This window comes from Lonchura striata, chromosome 3 (assembly GCF_050655825.1).
Source record: "Lonchura striata isolate lonStrDom1 chromosome 3, ASM5065582v1, whole genome shotgun sequence".
In the NCBI taxonomy this organism is placed as follows: Eukaryota; Metazoa; Chordata; class Aves; order Passeriformes; family Estrildidae; genus Lonchura; species Lonchura striata.
The window spans coordinates 71,317,759-71,336,517 of NC_140705.1; the positions used below are offsets into that span (position 1 = coordinate 71,317,759).

At 37.4% G+C, this 18,759-nt stretch overlaps 1 protein-coding gene across 1 annotated transcript in view; it reads left to right on the forward strand.

The window, feature by feature from the left end:
• The window catches only part of GALNT2 (polypeptide N-acetylgalactosaminyltransferase 2), an 86,207-nt gene extending 67,975 nt beyond the window's left edge, over positions 1-18,232 (forward strand). Inside the window, exons 9-16 of the mRNA XM_021527143.3 lie at positions 920-1,007; positions 1,528-1,631; positions 4,621-4,747; positions 8,182-8,274; positions 8,476-8,559; positions 10,261-10,387; positions 14,016-14,135; positions 15,362-18,232. Of these exons, the coding sequence (XP_021382818.1) occupies positions 920-1,007; positions 1,528-1,631; positions 4,621-4,747; positions 8,182-8,274; positions 8,476-8,559; positions 10,261-10,387; positions 14,016-14,135; positions 15,362-15,517 (899 nt within the window). The 3' untranslated portion in view covers positions 15,518-18,232. The remainder of the gene's footprint in view (positions 1-919; positions 1,008-1,527; positions 1,632-4,620; positions 4,748-8,181; positions 8,275-8,475; positions 8,560-10,260; positions 10,388-14,015; positions 14,136-15,361) is intronic.
• Positions 18,233-18,759: the final 527 nt, after the last annotated feature.

The window sequence follows — 18,759 nt, forward strand, 5'->3', positions numbered from 1 at the left end:
ATCGGTTTATCTTTATACTGGAGAATGAAAACTGTTGACATCTGTGCACCAGAAATCTGGAAATCATTCATTACATGACCTCATAGGCTCTAAATGTGTTTGGCAGCAGGCAGAGTGTACTAGGCTGATTTGCTAGGTGCAGTATGGGTCTTGTGCAGTTTTTTAATAGATGCTCATGATTGTGAGCATAACCCAGCACAAAAATTGTCATGGAAGTGTTTCCTATAGGAAGTTTGTCCTACCAGCTCTGTATCATTGCCTAAAAGAGGTAATTTAATGGCTCTAACGTAGAAAGCTGCTATAGGTGACCTATTGATCTTGTCTGTTCTAGTGATCTTTGTGCTTCTGTGCTTAACTCACAACAGGCCCAGACCAGTTGTTAATGTGTATTCACACTCACATGTATATGCATAAGGAAATTAAGATTTTGGTGCTCTAGTATGAAATTCAATGAATGTTTACAAGAATAGTGGAACCTGCATAACTTGTTGTGACCTTGATGTTGGAGAGCTCTTGCTGTTAGAGTACCTCCAAGAATACTGCATAAAGCCTGTGTAAATGTAAATATGAGATCACTGCTAAAGAGTGGAAATGTAGTTATTCAGTAATGATTGTTGGGAGCATTTGTAATGGCTGGAAGATCATAATATGATCTTTTCTATTTGATGTAAGGAAGCCACTTGGGTTTCCGACTTCATGAAATAGATGAAGATGAGAGCTGAAGTTATTTGGTGGTTGATATTTACTCTTTTTTCTCTACCTTTCATCTGGACTCCTCCTTGTTTACTTTCTACTCAGAATTGTGCACAAGTTTAAGTTTTTAATTTTAATTACAATTCCTGGTGTTTTTAGTAAATATTGTTACTACAACTTGAATGATGACCACAGTAATTTTAACATCCTACTTTTCTTCTTGAAGGCTTTGACTGGAATCTTGTATTCAAGTGGGATTACATGACACCAGAGCAAAGAAGAGCACGACAAGGAAATCCAGTTGCTCCCATAAAGTATGTCTGTACCACCATTTCTCAAATTGGTTGTAGTTTACAACTAAACAAAGTTAGAAATCATCTTGAGTCTGAAAGAATATCTTCACTATATCTTACATCAAAATGGAAATTTCATTAATATCTATGGAGCATTATGAGATTCTCAGAAGTAAATGGTATTTAAAAAATCATTTAAAACACACTAGTTAATTGCTTATCCTTAAGAAAAAGTAGATGTCACTCTGTTTAAAGTTGGTAAGTTTTGAGGGCTAAAAATACATCATCAGTTTTAATGTTCTATTGCTGGCACAAATTGCTACCCTTTATGTGACTTGTGAGCCAAACAGAAATTTGGAAGCTGCCTCAGAAGGTGGTCATGGCTATAGGAATGTGTGCAAACAACATCTGAAGTGATAGATGCAAAATAAGTTGCATTCAAAAACATCGCCAGTTTTTTCAAGAAGTATTAATCTTGATGTACAAATAATAATTACCCCCATGTTCATGTAACTAATTTAATTTTTCTTGTTTTTTTTAGGACACCCATGATAGCTGGTGGATTATTTGTGATGGACAAATCCTATTTTGAAGAACTAGGGAAATATGACATGATGATGGATGTTTGGGGTGGTGAAAACCTAGGTATGTGTATTATTTACCTTCTGATCAACCTTGAAAGAAAGCAGTTCTCATAATTTCATTTATTGTCAAGGAGTCATGGTTTTCCTGATTTTGTACAAAGAGGGTTAAAAATAGCATTTAAATTTCATACACTTTATTGGCAAAATCCAAAACATATATTTAAATTAAAGAATTATAACAAACAAAAAATTATATGCTAACTATGAGGGAATAAAAGTATTGGCTCATTGAGCAGTGACTTTTTTTGTAATGGAAGTTGGCTGGTGAAAAAATTGCAGGCTGTAGATAGACAATTAAATATAATAATGTTTAAATGTTGACAGTTGAAGGCATGTTTTTTAGATGTTGCTTAATTTAATCATGAAAAGTGGAATGCAGGAGAATGAATTCAATGTTATTACATACACCTTAATAAATCAATTAACTTAGCTGGCTGAAGAATTATGTGTTTCTCAACTTTTGCCAGAAGTATTCTGCCTGGCATCTAAACTTAGTAAATTTTGTAGTTTTATATACCTTCTTTAGCCCTATGAGATATTAATGATTGAGAAGGCATTTTTCTGTAAGTCCTTATTTTCAGATGTTGACATGAGTGGGATTTAGGCAAGAGGGAGAAGGGGCTGAGAAACTTGTGCTTTAGCCATTCTCCTTTGACCTGGTGGTTAAATCTGTCATTAGTAGGTTTTTCTGGCTATTTGCATTACAGCATTATGCAAAGGCTTTCTCTAGTTAAGGCCAGTATACTTGTTTTAAAACAAGAAATATTTGAAAAGAACAGAATTTTACACCTCCTCAAGAATTCCAGTTTGTCATTAGTCTAGTTTTTCGGGGTAGAGATGCATCTCAGACATTCCAAGTAGTGTGTTTTATGCTTCTAAGTATAGAAGCTTCTCTACTGCACATGCTAGCTGCAAAATCCTGAAATACCTTGAACTTGTAAAAACCCACGAGTATTTTGAGTTACTGAAACCTGCATATGCATTAAGCATATGCTTGGCCTACAAGGAAATGTCTGCTGTGTGGAGACAAAGTAAGCAAATGTTTAACGCTGCTGTAACACACTGAAAAGTTGGAAGTGGCGTTCCTACAGTCCTGTCTCTGGCCATCCTGTGCAGTACTCAAAGAAACCCTATGGGTATTTTGAGCAGTTCCATTCTATGTCTGTTGTCTTGCTTCTTTGACTGTATATTGCTAAATTGTATTTATGTAAACATAATAATTTTTCATTTTTTAAATGTCCTGGAAAGTCATTGGATAAATTTAATGCAGCAATACTCTTTTCACTCTGAAAACCACTTTTGCCACTTGAGCGCTTAAATACTTGATTAGTTACAAGCATGTTCTTAAGCTACTGAGTTTTTTTCTGAACACTTAGCAACTACTTTTATGCTTTGATAATTGAGGCCTTGATAGCAGGAAAGGGCACAAACAACAGCTCCTCTCTCAAGGATGCCAAGAGATGTTTGTGTTGTTCCTGCTGTATTCAGTTCCTTCCCCTTGGGAAGAAGATGGAGACTTAGGGGTGCCTGAAAAACAGGCAGAAGGCAGCTAATGGTTTCTTCCTAGCTGTCAGACTAATTGAAGATGAGTAAAAATATGATTTAATTGGCAATAAATGACACATGCACCAGATAACTGGAAATCTGTGATGTGCAGTTTAAAATTCAATGTGCATGCTTGTCAGGCCTCTTTACTCTCAAGTATAGCTCTATCAGGGGCTCCCAGGTGGGCTGGGACAAGGCATGGGCCATTGGGGTTACAGACTCTGTTTTAGGGGCAGGTACAGAGGTGCGGGATGAACCACAATCTTTTGCGGGGTGGGATGGAACAGTCCATTTCACTCCAGGATTCATCCAAGGGTAGAAGTGACATTCGGCTAGCTAAGATAACAATCATATCTATCTATCCTCTGCAACACTTCTATACTTTTTAAAGTTTTTGCTGGACATGCAATCAAGACAACATGTTCTCTAACTTGTGGTTGTGGAGTTTTATGTTTGTTCTATGTTTTTCATATTTAGTTTTTGAAGTAATTCTACTGTTATTACTTCTATGTATTCTGTGTATGTGGAGGACAGCTTCTGAGGGAAGAAGGCACGCCACTTAGTTTGTCATAAAAGATAGACATTGACTTTAATTTAGAGCTGCTTTTTTTTTTTTTTAAACCTATGTAAAGACACTGGTTATGAAGACACATGGTTATGAAGAGGCTTGAAACTAAGGCTATTTTGTAGCAGCTGTTGCACTAAAGGGGGAATCATCAAAATTCAAACAGTGCTGCTGGAAACACCTTTCTCACTGCACTGACTTGGAATTATTGTGGAAAAGTTATGTCTCCAGGTGACTTCTGCCATCAGAAGTCAGTTGAGAAAAGTTTTAGACCTTTGTCTCATCACTAGCTGGCTCATATCATTAGTTTGGCTTAGAGGTGTACTGTCCATAACCTTCCATTTACAGAAGCTATGTTTTTATTTGGTCTATCCTCAAGTCAACATTGATTTGATATAACTCCTTCCACTGTTTGGGAGTGTTTGTATATCTGATGTAATAAGTTAACAGCTCAAATCTATTGGTTATTTTAGTTTGCCTTGATTTCACTTATCTTCAGTTATTCTATTTTCAGCTGAAAATTTTTGTTACAAACTAGGTCATTAATTTATTTGTTAAATGTACCTACTATTGTTTGCTGTTCAGATAAAGCGCATATACGTAACTCACTGGCAAATTGCAGGAGGAATTATGGATTTGGGCAACACTGGTAACTTCAGATAAGAGACACATTTTACTTCCAAGATAGTATGTTTATTTCTGTTAGGCTTGTAGAATCTTAAATGCTTTAGATGTATGCCTTTGCTTATCCTAGAATTTATTTTAAAAAACTGTCATGCTTGATCTTCTCAACAACAATCACTAAAAGCCTTCTCTGTAAATATAATACAAGCTAACAGTATTTTATGATGTTGGTCTTTCATTCCTGTTTTTATTTCAGAGATCTCATTCAGAGTTTGGCAATGTGGTGGGAGCCTAGAAATCATCCCTTGCAGCAGAGTGGGTCATGTATTCCGTAAACAACATCCTTACACGTTTCCCGGAGGGAGTGGTACTGTGTTTGCAAGGTAAGTGCTGAATAGTAATGGTTTGGATTTCCTCAGATGATCAGCAGGTGGCAGTAATTTCATTTTAGGGATCTTGTCTTTAAAAAATATTGCAGTATTATCTATCATGGTAAAATATTAGTTAAGAACAAACTAATGACTTTGAGTCAGCTATGTAGGTTGAGAGAAGAACCTGAGAGCTGAAAGAGGGGAAACTTTTGGTGGACACAGAATCTGACAATCTGGAAAATAAGGAAATGCTTTGCTTGGCATTTCATCAATATTGTGTGTTTTTGATTTTAAAGAAGCTTTTATTTTCAAAACTGTAAAGCTTTATTTTGTATAAACAGTTCCATTGTTCACTAATAGCCAGAATAGACTTAAGTTATAAATATGCTTTGCTTGCTTTTCATTAATACATGATCAGCATGTGAGACACAAATGATTACAGAGACTGATTTCAGTATTTATGCCTGTCTGTTGGCAACTTGATCCTCTATAATATTTGCCTTTCCTGTGCTATGTTTAAAAATACATTTTCAATAGACCTAAAAAATTGCAGTTTTAGAGGCTTAGATTTATATGCATGTTAATTTTTCTGTTGGTAGCCATGAAATACTGAGCTTTTCCTCAGTTTCTCTTCTATGAAGTGTTATGGACAGCATGGTCATAGTAGTTTTTGACTTAATATGGATGGAAGTATTGCCTGAATGTACTGAGGGCATTCTGAGCAAGGCTGTATCAGTTGTAGCTGAAGGTTCATTTTAGATTTTGGTTTAGAGGTTTGAACTTGGTGCTCAGAGGGCTGGAGTACAAGTGCTCAGAAGTACAAGTCTTGGAGAAAGGTTCTGTGGGCCAAGGGCTGGAAATAAAATTGTTTATTTACACTTGGAGGGATGTGGAGCCCAAACTGTAACATGAAGCAACACAGAGTGCAGATGTACTTAAATTCATAAGAATGTTTTAAGCTGCTGATATTTTTGGACTTGCGATTCACTTTAAACTGAGGAATCTCCTTAGGATGTAGTTCTTCCCTTCCGTACTGGTTATGCCACCAAGGTGACTTTAATGAATTTATTATCTGCTAAAATAAAGTCACTGTCCTGTTTTTTTTTTTCAGTATAGTAAGCACTCCAGTATTTTTTCTCTTTTTTCCCATTCTTTGAAATACATATTTTATGCTGCAGTGAAAAATGAATAATAGTACTTATGTGAAAACAAAAGCTGGCAATGAAATGTCCTCACTACATCACATCTCTGTTCCAACATTTATAGCACGCATCAGGAGGATTGAAAGCTTTACCTTTTAAACTGCATTATGTAAGCTTAGAATGCAACTGGTGTAGTTTAATGAGGTTTTGAAATGACAGTGTCATAACAAGAACTATGGTTAATAAAAGTGAATAGATGTATGAATATACTGTGCAGTTTGCCTGCTCCTGAAGCTTTTCCATCTTTGGGGTGTTGCCAAGATACTGTTTTTCTTGTACTGTAAATAGCTTTCTTGGATGTCAAATCAATATAATGGGATGCCTATAATGGGATGCCTTAAAATCAATTTTAACAATGAGAGAATGAGAAACCTTAGGTAGTAGGATATCCTTGTAATACAGGTGTTATAATAGACGTGTGTGTGGGACCATGATGCTAAGAAACTTGGTGCAAGGAATCTGTGCTGGTGGTGCAGTTGGGACGTGTTGGCTTATGCCATAGTCTGTCTCTTGGCTGTAGGCAGCTTGTTCTGGACTCCTCTATTTTAGCTGGCTAGTCAGTATGCACTGCCTTTTGGCAGCCCAAACAGGTTGTCATTTTGGATGAGAGACTGGCAGTCCTGTTTTGTGAGAGGGGAGACCACATCACACTGGCTGTGTGCTGTGGGCAGGGACAGGTTGTGTCTGTCAGGATTTGTGTGACCAGTGCTGCCGTAACACAGCACTCCAGCGAGCCAGTGAGCCTTGCAGGCTCCATTCTGCTCCAAGCAAAGCTGCCTCTCACCTCTCAGTGCTCTGTTTCATAATTGGCTCGACATTAAGTGCACCCCATGCTGTGTTCCCCAGCACCCTGAGTTCTTTGGGGCCTTGCTAATTCAGGCAGTTCCCAGCATCTACACAGTGCCCATATTGGTGTGACACGAAGCCTGAGCTGTTCTTCATCCATGAGTATAGGCAGTCAGATACAAGCAAGCATTCTGGCTTTTAAAGTGCCTTTGGAGTCATTAAACCCTGGTAACCACGTAGTTCCTGTCTCACCGCCAAAATCTGTTTGGCCTGTGGGCAGCCAAGCTGGTTGCTGAGCAGACAGGAGGGACTGAGTGACTGATATTCATATAGGCCTGAGAGACTGCAGGTGAAGATATACTCATGTAGCTCCTAATATGAATCTAGTAGGAATTTGCTTACAAAAAAATTAAAGGAATCTTTGCAAGAAAAAAATCAGTCCTCAAACAAAAAATTATTCAGGTCTTTCAAGCCTCCTGACTTAATCCTGATTATGCTTTGTCTTTTGAATTGGAAAGTCATATTAGAGAGGTTATTGGCTTAATGAGTTCATTCCAGTTGCTTTGGGTGAACTTTCTGCCGAATATAAAATAAGCTTCAGAGCATGGCAGTTGCAAGTGAAATAAGAGTTACTTTTCAAAACATAAAATGATGAACAATAGAAGTAAATGAGATTTACATGGAAGCCAGGGGAGGGAAAGAGCCATTGGACCCTGTTGCAGTCCAAAAAAAATTTAAAGACACCAGTTACATAAATACAGGAATTTTAGTTAGAGATGTATGATTAGAAGGAAAACATTTGGATTAGGGTTTTTTACACATTTATTAGAATAATCAATCTCTCTCAGATTTTAAAACCTTTCCTTTTACCTCTGCTACAGAAGACTTGTTTGTTTCATAGCCTTAAGTATTTTAACAACTTGTGTCTTTTCAGAACTTTGAATGATTTACTGGTAGGAATAGGATGAAGAGTGAAAATATCTTGTCGGTGTTAGCATATTTGTTCTCAAAAATGTAAAAGACATTTTTAAATATTGCTAGTTGTTAAGATTTTGTTTCCAATTAGCTTGCTTTATCTAGGTCAGCACTCACTGACTTTATCTTCTGTTAATTTACTCTTATAAAAAGATCAACCAAACATCTGCCTAATAAATTCCATGAAGTTTGTAGAAAGAACCGAAAGATATGTTAAATTCTGGATGTAAACCAGAATGTGGATGAGATATAAATTGTGATGAATGTGGAAAAGATATAAATTTCATTATAAATGCATTGATTTCTGTTATGTTACTCTAATGGTTTTCTACTACTTGGGTCTTTCATAGGGAGTCTGCTGCCTGACTTGAGGCAACTGACTGTGTAATACTGGGAAGGGTTAAAATCAATCTGAGAAAAATTGGATGGCTTAATTGCACCTAGAGAAAATATAACCCATGTGTTTCATGTGATTATCCCTAGAAATACACGCAGGGCAGCAGAAGTCTGGATGGATGAATATAAAAATTTCTATTACGCAGCAGTGCCTTCAGCCAGGAATGTACCTTATGGCAAGTAAGTCACAAGTGCTTCTTTGCCCTATAATTATTTATTCTTCATGACATAGCACCTTCTGAGGTGAAAGCAGTGCTAAATCTGATGTTGTCTCTTTAATGTACATTTCTACAGTTCTACTGTTCTTGAGTTTTCTGTGTATTCTATAAAATATATGAAGACAACAGCCTGACTCTGAAAACTCCTTTTTTTCTCCTCTAGTATTCAAAGCCGAATGGAGCTCAGAAAGAGACTTAGCTGCAAACCCTTTAAGTGGTATCTTGAAAATGTTTATCCTGAGTTACGGTGAGTTTTGGCTGAAACAGAGTTCATATGGAGTTTTCTTTTTTGCCCTCCCCAGAAATCATTGATTTCTCTTTCTCCATCCTTGGATGTAAAGGATGCATTTTACTTTATCTGTGAATTCAATGCCTCATGCAGGTTTATTTGCTTTTTTAATTAATTCTGTTCCTAAAGAGGAATTTTTGCCTACTTAGCTGCTTTTTCTACTTACAGCAACTACAGATGCAGGATTTTAGAGAACAGTGTCCAAAGGACTGAACTTATGTGAGCTTGAAGTTAGTCTCCTACACAAGCCATTTGCTCAAAAGCACATATTCTGTATCCTGTTGTCATCCCTTTAAAACTTTCGCCTATACCTAAGCACATGCCTAGTTAAGTGAGGAGAGTGAATCTCATTGTGGTGCAAATGATGACATTCAGCCAAGACAAGAGGGTCTTGTGTGTTTGGCAGACAAGGGTAGATGTCTAAGGCTCTGAGGAACTGAGTCTCCTTTCTTGTCTCCTTTTTTCTTGTCACTGACTAATCACTGACTTCTGGGAAGGGGAAAGCAAGGGATGACACTGATAACAGTTTTTGTAACGTGAACACATCCTAGCTAATGAGAAATCCTCAAAAAGAAATACCTTTTGAAAGGATAGAAAGATTTTGGTTAAATAATCCATTAAGAAGTATGTTGGTCAGATCTGACTAACCTGTTAACCTAATATTGGTGGTCTAGTGGTGTAAAAATACTTGAGGTTTTTTTTTGCTGGGGCCACTTCATGTCAGTGGTGCCAAGTAACTGCTAGTGACATACAGGCTTGAGATGCAAAAGCAGCACCAGCTACTACAACCCCAGTGCAACATGTGAAAAACCATACCTACTAATGAGTCTCATAAACCAGGATGATACTGAGGAAGTAATTTTTCCTTTATTTTCTCTTAAAAGTAACAGGGATATTTGGTTTTGTTTAATCTGTGAGAAAAAATGTCTCGCCTGGAAAGTGTGCTACTGTAAGCATTACTTATATGTAATGCTGTCTTGTTCTGTCATACCTCATGTGTTCATTCTGCTGGGTTGAATTATGATACTCATAGTCTGAAGTTTTTAAAGGCTCTGATATGCTCTTGTTTTACTGTTCAACATGAACTCATGGGCTCTACCCATAAATGTACTTTGCTGAATGGACTTGCCTAGGTGTTACCATGCTAGGAGTGTACTTTATGTGCAACCATTAGATAATAGATATCAGAAAAACTTGGATTTTTTTTTTTCAAATTCCTAACCCCTTTTTAGCATTTCAGTAAAAACAGTCTGAGAAACATGTAGTGTGTCCTATTTCTGCCTCAAGCTAAGTTGCCTGAAAAGACAAAAGGATTTGATGAGCTAATTGATAACATTAAGCTTTGAGTCACTTTAAATGATAAGTAATCTTTGATTTTTGTGCCAAGTTTGCATGTTCATCCTCCTTCTCTGGTACAAGTCTTCTGGTACTGTGTGTGGTAAGCTTGCAAGTTTACTCATGCTTGATCAGTTCATGATTAGATAATTGCCTCCCCTCAAAAGATGATTGAGATTTCCAGATGAGAGTCATCACTCATTCTTAACCTCTCATCTTAAAAATACTGAGTATTTTTATAAACGGGGAGTTAAAAAAAAAAAAGAAAAACCTCCCAAACAAACCCTGAACTGAATCAAGCAGATATTTTTGGTTTTGTTTTAGGGTACCTGATCATCAAGATATAGCCTTTGGGGCTTTGCAGCAGGGTACCAATTGCCTTGACACTTTGGGCCATTTTGCAGATGGTGTTGTTGGAGTTTATGAATGTCATAATGCCGGGGGAAACCAGGTCTGTATGCCATTCATTTTGTTTTCTATAGTAAGTCTTAAACCAAGGAAAGTGAGGCTAAAGTTTTAAACTCAAGCAGTTACTGTGTATTGATAAGGGAAAGATGCAGCTAAACCAGCACATCAGTTATTGTTACAGATAGGCTCTAAAAAGCTTCTCCCTCAAATATAATTTTGCATTTTCAGGATTAGAATCTGAGCCCAGAAATTCATTCAGTGAGCATCATGTTATCCCCTTCCTTTGTCACTATTAATATTTGCCTTTGCACTAGAGGCTATAGCTTCCTTCCCAGGGGTTTTGTACTTGCATAGAAAGCTTTTTTTTCAATGAAATGGTGTGTTTTATTTTTTGGGGGGCAATTTTTACTTACAAATATATTTGTGTTGCATTAAGCATATGTCCTAAGGTCAGCAAAATAAAGGAATGCTTTGCTGTGCTGCACTGTTAGTCATTTACAGTTTGCAATAGTGGAGTATAAAAAAAATCTGTCATAAATCCCCATTTGGCTCTTCTAGAAAACAGCAGTACCTAAGCGTTCACTCACAGTAAAGGGAGTATTTTAACAAATCCTTTTTAATCCTACTCCTAAGCTAATTGTAAATGTGTCAGATCTTTAAATGAGAGCATTAATTATTTCAAAGAATCTATTTATGCAGTTGTGACTTAGTTATCATTAATGAAATACACACAGAGGTTCTCACTGCTTTGTGTGCTGCTTTGTCACTAAATCCTTGTCAGATTAAACCTGACTTTAAATTAAATGTAATATTAATGTGTCAAGTACAGCTGATATAATAGAAAGCTGACCAGTTAAAAACTACACTCAAATGAGTGTCAGAAGTTTGCTCTAATATAAATTAGAAGGGGAAAAACCTAAAATAAGATAAAGCCTAAAATGAAGTAATTTCCTGGAAGATGTATGATAACAATTCATTCAAATCAAGATGTGAGAAATGCCTGCTTTTCCTGTCAATAACGAGAGTTTATCTGTGGAGGCTTGTTAAATTACCTTATGAAAGTACCCTCGTCTTTTCAGAAACCACAGTTGGGTTTTTGGGAGAAAGGGTGGATGTGTCACAAGTGCCTTGGAGGACAAATCTTAGAATTTTCTGCTGATGTTGTGTATTCTTTGTAGATACACAGTTATCTTCCTCTTTCAGACTCCCCTCCCCTGAAGCTGACCCTCTTATTTCTAAGTATGTGGTTTTTTCTGTGGCACTGACTTGACAAGCCACTATGCACTTGCTCTGAACAAATACATTTGGGAGGATGTTCTGACAGGTTAAGAGGCAGAATGGGTCAAAACCAGGTTTTATGTCCAAGCAGAACTCATATAGGGTTGAAAAGAAATAACAGCATGGGAGGAGAAGGACAAGGAACAAACCATAATCTTTAGATCTGTCCTTCGTGTTTTGCACCTTATTCTTACCAGGAGTTTTTTTTGGGAGTTAAAGGCACTCTGATATTATAGTCTGTGGAAATTTTCTATAACTTGAAGATTGTACTCTGTCTTGTGTTCAACACAACATAAAATGCAAAACCTAAGTAAAAATGGGATTTCTGCCCCCTTCCTGCTCTCCCCTCCCCCAGGTTGGTAGAACTCAGTGATAGTTGTGCACCTCCAGAGGGCTGAGGTGTGCTTGTGGTGTTCTTGAGAATATGCAAATATGCAGGGTTGTGATAAAGAGCTAAAGATAAAACCAAATGCACTTAGGTTCAAGGGGAAGGTTTCAGGTTAGTTTATCTACTAACTTTTTATTTCTGATTTGACACAGATTTTTCTCAGATATTTCGATTTTTGCATAAAGCTATCCAATTTCCAGCCTGTGCCCTGAGCATATACACTGCTTGCAATTTTTCTTCTCCTCTGGTGTAGTGGAACTTGTTCCATCTTATCTCCATTATAGAAATAGTTACTGATCAGTGGAGGAAAGTATCTATACACTGTCTTGTAACGTGAAGGAGCATAATGTAGATGTTTTCAGCAACAGAGCTTGGAGCTTTTATGAAGCAGCTGTACTGTGACTTATTTTAACTTCTTGCATAATTTCTGTTGAGGCTGGGGCACATACAGCCTTTTGAAGAAGGGTGAAGATGTATAAAAGCAATCATTTCAAGGCTCTGACTACAGGGTTCTTAGATGCAAGTTTCACTACATCCCTGGTAGCATTTTCAACTGTCAGTTTTCACTATAGATCTTATCAGGGAAGAGTTTGGGGCCATTTGTAATTCCTTAATTCCTTTAGTTGTGGCTAAAAAAGGTGGCTATTAATATTTTATTATATATTAACGGTTCTTGTTGACATCTTACAAACTGGACAGAACTGAGAAGACAAGTAATTTCACTGTCATCTTAGTTTAACATACTGAGAGTAAAAGGAGACGTTATCAGCTTAAGAGTTTGGAAGACAAATAAAGGGATTCACAGATTTGTCCTGGCTTTGCTTTGTTTTCCACAGTTGTCATCGTTCTGGTACTTGCAGAATATAGTACTCATCCAGTGGCTTGGGACCTCTATGATTGTGATTACTTGTAATCTCTTGGGTTGAAAATTCAGATAGTGTTCTGAACATCTCTTCCCAAAGAGATTTAATAATTTTTAAATCTGCTGAGTTTAACAGTAATTATACATTTATTTTATTTCTGAAACACTAATTACATGCAAAATAACATTTAAATGTTACTTAACATACAGTCTTGGCCCTGTATGTCTAAGGTTTTGTATTATACAACTCTAAATCCTCTTTTAGTTGCTTGAGAGAAGCTAATGCCATTTTAAGTAGTTTATAAGTATGATTTGGATCATTAGCCTGGCTTTAATCAAGTGCCTTCTTTCCTCAAAGTATAGTTAGACAAATGGAGACCAGTGTGGACCCTGGAGACTGAACTTGAAAGGAGAGGGGCATATGGAGAGAGTGAACATCAGTGCAAGATCAGGCTCTGTGTGAAAAGATGCTGAGATCAAACAAGCTGGGCAGCAGTACATACAGAACGGCTTCTCTTTGCTCTCTATTTTAGAGTGGCATATTTAAAGACATTTAACAGAGATTGTTGTACATCATGCCTTGGATGGGAAGGAACATCCTCTCTATCCCTTTTGTGTATTGCTTTCTGGTGGTCTTTATTGTATTAAGAACTGCTGGTTTCCTCACTGTGGTCCATGTGCTTTGTTGAGTGTATGGGCAGAGTGGCCAGTGGTGTGCAGACAAAGTTTTTAGGGTTTTTATGTATATAATTTTTTATACATCTATTTACAAATGTAAAAATCCTTTCACAGAGAAGAAAGAGAAAAGTTAAATACACACACACATACAAAAACAAATATCTAACTAAATAAGCATTTGGAGGAATATCTTGCACGAGGCCCTGTGTGACTGCCCGCAGCAGCTGTGCCAAGCCAGCAGAGGGAGCAAACAGCCAGCTCAGCCCTGAGCTGATGCGGGGACACCAAAGCAATTCGAATTACTGTTTGAAAAGGACTTTTCATCTCCTACCCTGTGGGAAACTATGAACTGTTCTAATGCTCGTACACAGCTGTTTGCAGGATTTTAACCTGTGCTGTATATGCAGAGGTAGCACTTGTTAACATACACTATTTTGTACATTTTTTGTTTCTTCCTTTTTGTAGGAATGGGCCTTAACAAAGGACAAGTCAGTGAAACACATGGATTTGTGCCTTACTGTTGTGGACAGAGCTCCTGGTTCACTAATAAAACTTCAGGGCTGTAGGGAAAACGACAGCAGACAGGTTAGTATGTCATGATTGCACTCTGCAAACAGTGTGGAAAACAAGGGCGGTGAATAAACAATGCACTGGTGATCTGTCATATCTTCTATAGGCTCGACTTTTACTGTTGTCTGTGTGTGAAGCTAGGATTCATGATGTCATAAAGGCAGAGTAAGCTTTATCCCAACAGAGACTTATGTAAAGATTTCACCCATTGATATGTAACAGTGCTTAACTACTTCTTGTGTCTTCTGAAAGAGTTTGTATGTTCCAGAATGTCTTTTTGAAAGGTCTCACTCAGTGAAGTTAGAATATTATGCATTCTGTTTCTCAGAAGAATGTGGTTTGGCTCTCCTTTTCAGTTGTGGCCTGTTTATACCAGCACCAGAAATCCTTAAATTCATTTTTATCAATGCGGTATTGTAACTATTTCCCATGCCTGAGGAAAATCACATTTGCAAAGTCATGCCATTTTTCTGATCTAGTCATAAAACAAATAATTTCTGTCTGCTTATTCATTAGTTCTGATCATCTGCCAGATTCCTTGCTTCTCTATCTCTGTTTTTGCAGACAGGTAACTGAAACACTGTTTATTGATGAAGGAAGGAATTTTCTTGCCACTCTTCAGAGAGGGAAACTAAGGAAGCAAGATTTTCTTGATGAGGTTTACAGGCATTATATGGTAGACATACAAGAGAAACCACCCCACCCCCCCCTCCCTTTTTTTTCTTTTAAATCCTGTATTTGGGATTTATTCTGTCCTTGACATCATCTTGGACAAAGAACTTTTGACAGCACAGGTTGTTTATCTTCTGTAGAATTAAAAGGTGTCTGACAAATTTATGGATTTCTGTAGAGTTGTGTATAGTGAATGTACTTCTTGCTTCTCTATGCTCAGTATTGTAGTGGTATGTGGATGGGTTTTGATTCTCATTTTTGTCTTCAGATCGAAGGTGTCACACAGGTAACAGGGTGGAACAGTGTATTTGAGAAGTTCTGAACTAGAGGGAAATGTGTTGGTGTATTCTGTGTCTTGCAGAGAGTTAGCAGAAAAAACAGCTGTCTTGGCAAGGCTTGCCAGAACTTACATGCTCATACTCAAGAATCATCTAAACTGCTCCTATTATTGCAGTTTGTACACATTTCTGGTTACAAACCAGGGGAGCTTATGAAGACTTCAAATGACATGATGTAGAATTCTTCCTTTTCCTGCTTTTCCAGGTCGATAACTGTATTTTCTCTTCCAGAAATGGGAACAAATTGAAAGCAATTCTAAACTGAGGCACGTTGGCAGCAACCTCTGTCTAGACAGCCGAAATGCCAAAAATGGTGGTCTCACCGTTGAGATCTGCAATCCTTCTTTGTCACAGCAGTGGAAATTTACACTCAATCTGCAGCAGTAGAAGGACTTAAAAGCAAAATGCTGTTTCAACTGAAAAACATTGGGCAAAGTTTTGATTGACTTACTGATGTATTTCTTAAAACTTTCCACGGAACTTATATACCTCAGTATTCCACCTTTATCTGAAAGCAGAGTGCTGAAGCAGACACCAGGGATCCAGGGGACTCGGAGCTCTGCAAAGATGTCACTGAGCATTACTTCACAGGAAAAAGGAATTGTGCTGCAGACTTCAGCTGTTCCTTTCTGTCTTCAGCTACTACTTGCACAGCAGATAACTAACTCTAGGAACAACTGACGTATTGTAAACAAAAGGATCTGAAGAAACATCTGTGGGGAACAGTGTGGGAGGGAGGGTGGGAAAAATTACTAGGAGAAGGTTATTTGAAAACTCCATTGGAATAGAAGTCATGGTTTATCATTTCCAGAACCAGAAGTGTAATTTTGAAGTTTTTTTTTTTCTCCTGTGTGTACTTGGTAATTTGAATATGAACTTTTCTATGATGGACTCTAAATATAAATATATGAAAGTATATATATTGTCAGCTCCCAATGATTTGTATCAGTTTTCATCATCCTATAATTATCAACAAAGTGATTGACATATGTATAACCAGAAATTGGATTGGAGTGTTAGGAGAGAGAAACTCTGAGGGTGAGGATTTTATGCTGCTGGGTGTGATGTCCATGCTAACACTGGATGCTTTTGCTTTGCAAACTGGATCTACTTCTTAACACTTCGCCCTTGCTGGAGATCATGAAACTCAGGAGGAGAAAAAAAAAAATAGCAGAGGAAGTCAATGCGTCTGCCCAGATGATTGCTTGGATTGTTTACTCCAGCTCGGGAATTCATCACCTGTGCTCTGGATAATGTTAAATCTGTGCTTTATATTTGTGTTGATCATTTCTGCTGTACTTTGTCTTTAAAATATTTCTTCCTTTGTTACAAAATTATATAAACTGCACAGAGCTTTTGTGCAGGTATACTGGTTCAGCAGAGTTTTATTCTGGGCCCTGATGAGGAAAAAATTGTCTCAAACTCCCCTTTTGAGTTTTAGAAATAAGTTAGAATTGAAACACCACTGACAACAGCATAAGATCTGAATTTTAATTAGCAAGGATGAGTGGCTATGTAATATCTCTGAATTGCACTTGCTTAATTTATAAACCTACTGGGAATTTTCGTCCGTTTTGTTTCTTTAAATGTAGCTTTTGAATGTATTCAGGCTTGACTCTGGGAATCAGCCTGGATACCTGCATAGCCTATGCGTTTTTAACCATAGAACTTGTGCATTTTGCAGCTTCAGTCCAGCTGATGTCATTTTTATAAACAATGCTGTCAAAGGTAACCCCAACTTTGACCTGTCCTTTCTTATGTTTGCATAGACTATATACTTTTTTATTAAAAGCAAATGCTTCAATGAGCTTTTAAAATGAGAAGGAAGGTAAAAAAAGTATTAATAAGTGAGACAGCATTGACAAAAATTAGTGCAGACATGGAATGCCAGGAAGTGGTTTTGGAAAAATGGATCTTGGGAAAATATAAGGGTTGATCATAAGGAGATGAAAACATCTGCTGTACGGTAGTATGCTGGTACAGTTCCCCTCTTTCTTTGTCCTGGAAGTAGATTCCTGATTTTTTATTTTCCCTTGGCTGTACCTATACATCAGGTGTAGAGATGGTACTCTCATGGGCAAAGTGGCTTCACCGTGCCCACAGATACCTGGTGTGTCTGAATTTATGATCTGCAGGTACCTTACCTTTTGGATGGGGCCCTCAAATCCAGTTTTACCCATCCATCATCATCTAACTTTTTAAATAAATAATTAATACTTTTTCTCTGCTTATCCACAATCCACTTTCTCCAAAACTTGCCTGTTTTAAAGGCCAGTGGATAAACTATTTTCAGCTTTTAGTCTCTCCCTGTAGCCTTTTAACCTAGCTGAGAACTTGAAGAACATATTTTATAAACATAGCAATAGATGCCTTCATGTTTTGGGAAATAAAGGCTGAAATATGAGCTCAGCAGCAAACCAGTTGTTTGGGGCTTTGGAAAAAAGAATTTAAAAGGAAGTTAAAAAATCCAACCACTTAGCTTCAACCATGGAGGTATTTCCATTCATAGCTTTCATCTAATTGAGGGTGGTACTAATTGAAATCAGCAGCTGCAACTCTGAATATTGACCTGCCTCTTATCTCTGAATCAGAATTTCTAGTAAAAATAAATTGAAAAAAAAAAAGTCCATATTCCATTGCTTCAGTCATTAATGACTACAATATTCATAAAGTTGGAATATATTTTCAGTAATTCCCCATGGATGTTGTGCATAGGGTTTTAATGTAGGAGCCGTGTGCTTTTCTTCGAGAGAATGGACAAGAAGTGGTATCCTTTTGTTATGTTTACATGACAGTGTGCCAAAGTTACTTACTGTGATTTTAGGGGTTTTTAATGCTGAAGAAATTCATCCATTTGAAAGATAAATTAAGAGCCCTTGAAGCAAATTGTGATGGAGTCTCCTGAGAACTTTTCTTACCGTCTTCAGAACAAGAATGATGATACTGTTTATTTTGCAGATTTTCAAAACATAGTTTGGAAACTGTTTTTTTCAGTTGGTTTGAAAAGTCTGCTGTACAGAGCTTGTACTTGTTCATTTTATAGATGGAAACCATCCTTGAAAATTTGTTTAACTTAAATAAAGAAGAACGCTTTATAGAAAAGTGTCTGCTGGTTAATAGAACTGAGTAAAGCCAGTAAAAGTCTGCCTGGAGCTTGTAGGTTGAAGTAGTTTTCAAACACTTCATTTCACTTGGTTGCTTCATAAAGTTCCTATAAGTGTGTATATGTGGGTGTATATTTGTATTTATGAAAAGATTTTGTGTTTAATACTGTAATTTTGAGGAAATTGTCTTATTTTAGAAGCTGTGTTACACTGAGAAGAGAGTTAATGCTGACTCTATAGTCACCTGAAAATATATTGTCAAGGCATATATATGTTGTCCCCCTCCTGCCCCTCTAGACCTGAGCTTCTGGAGATTCCTGCTGAGCCCCTCTTTGCTGCCAGCAATCCCTGTGCCAGGGGCTGGTGCAGCTGAGCTCTCAGCCCCTCGGCGTGCCTGTGCTCATGGGCTCCTGTGGTGTCCCTGCTCTCTTGTGCAGGGTGGGCACTCCGCTGCCTGTGCTGCACCAGATGACCTATTGTAAGTATTTAAACCAAAAAATACTTTTTTTTAAAGATAAAGGTTTT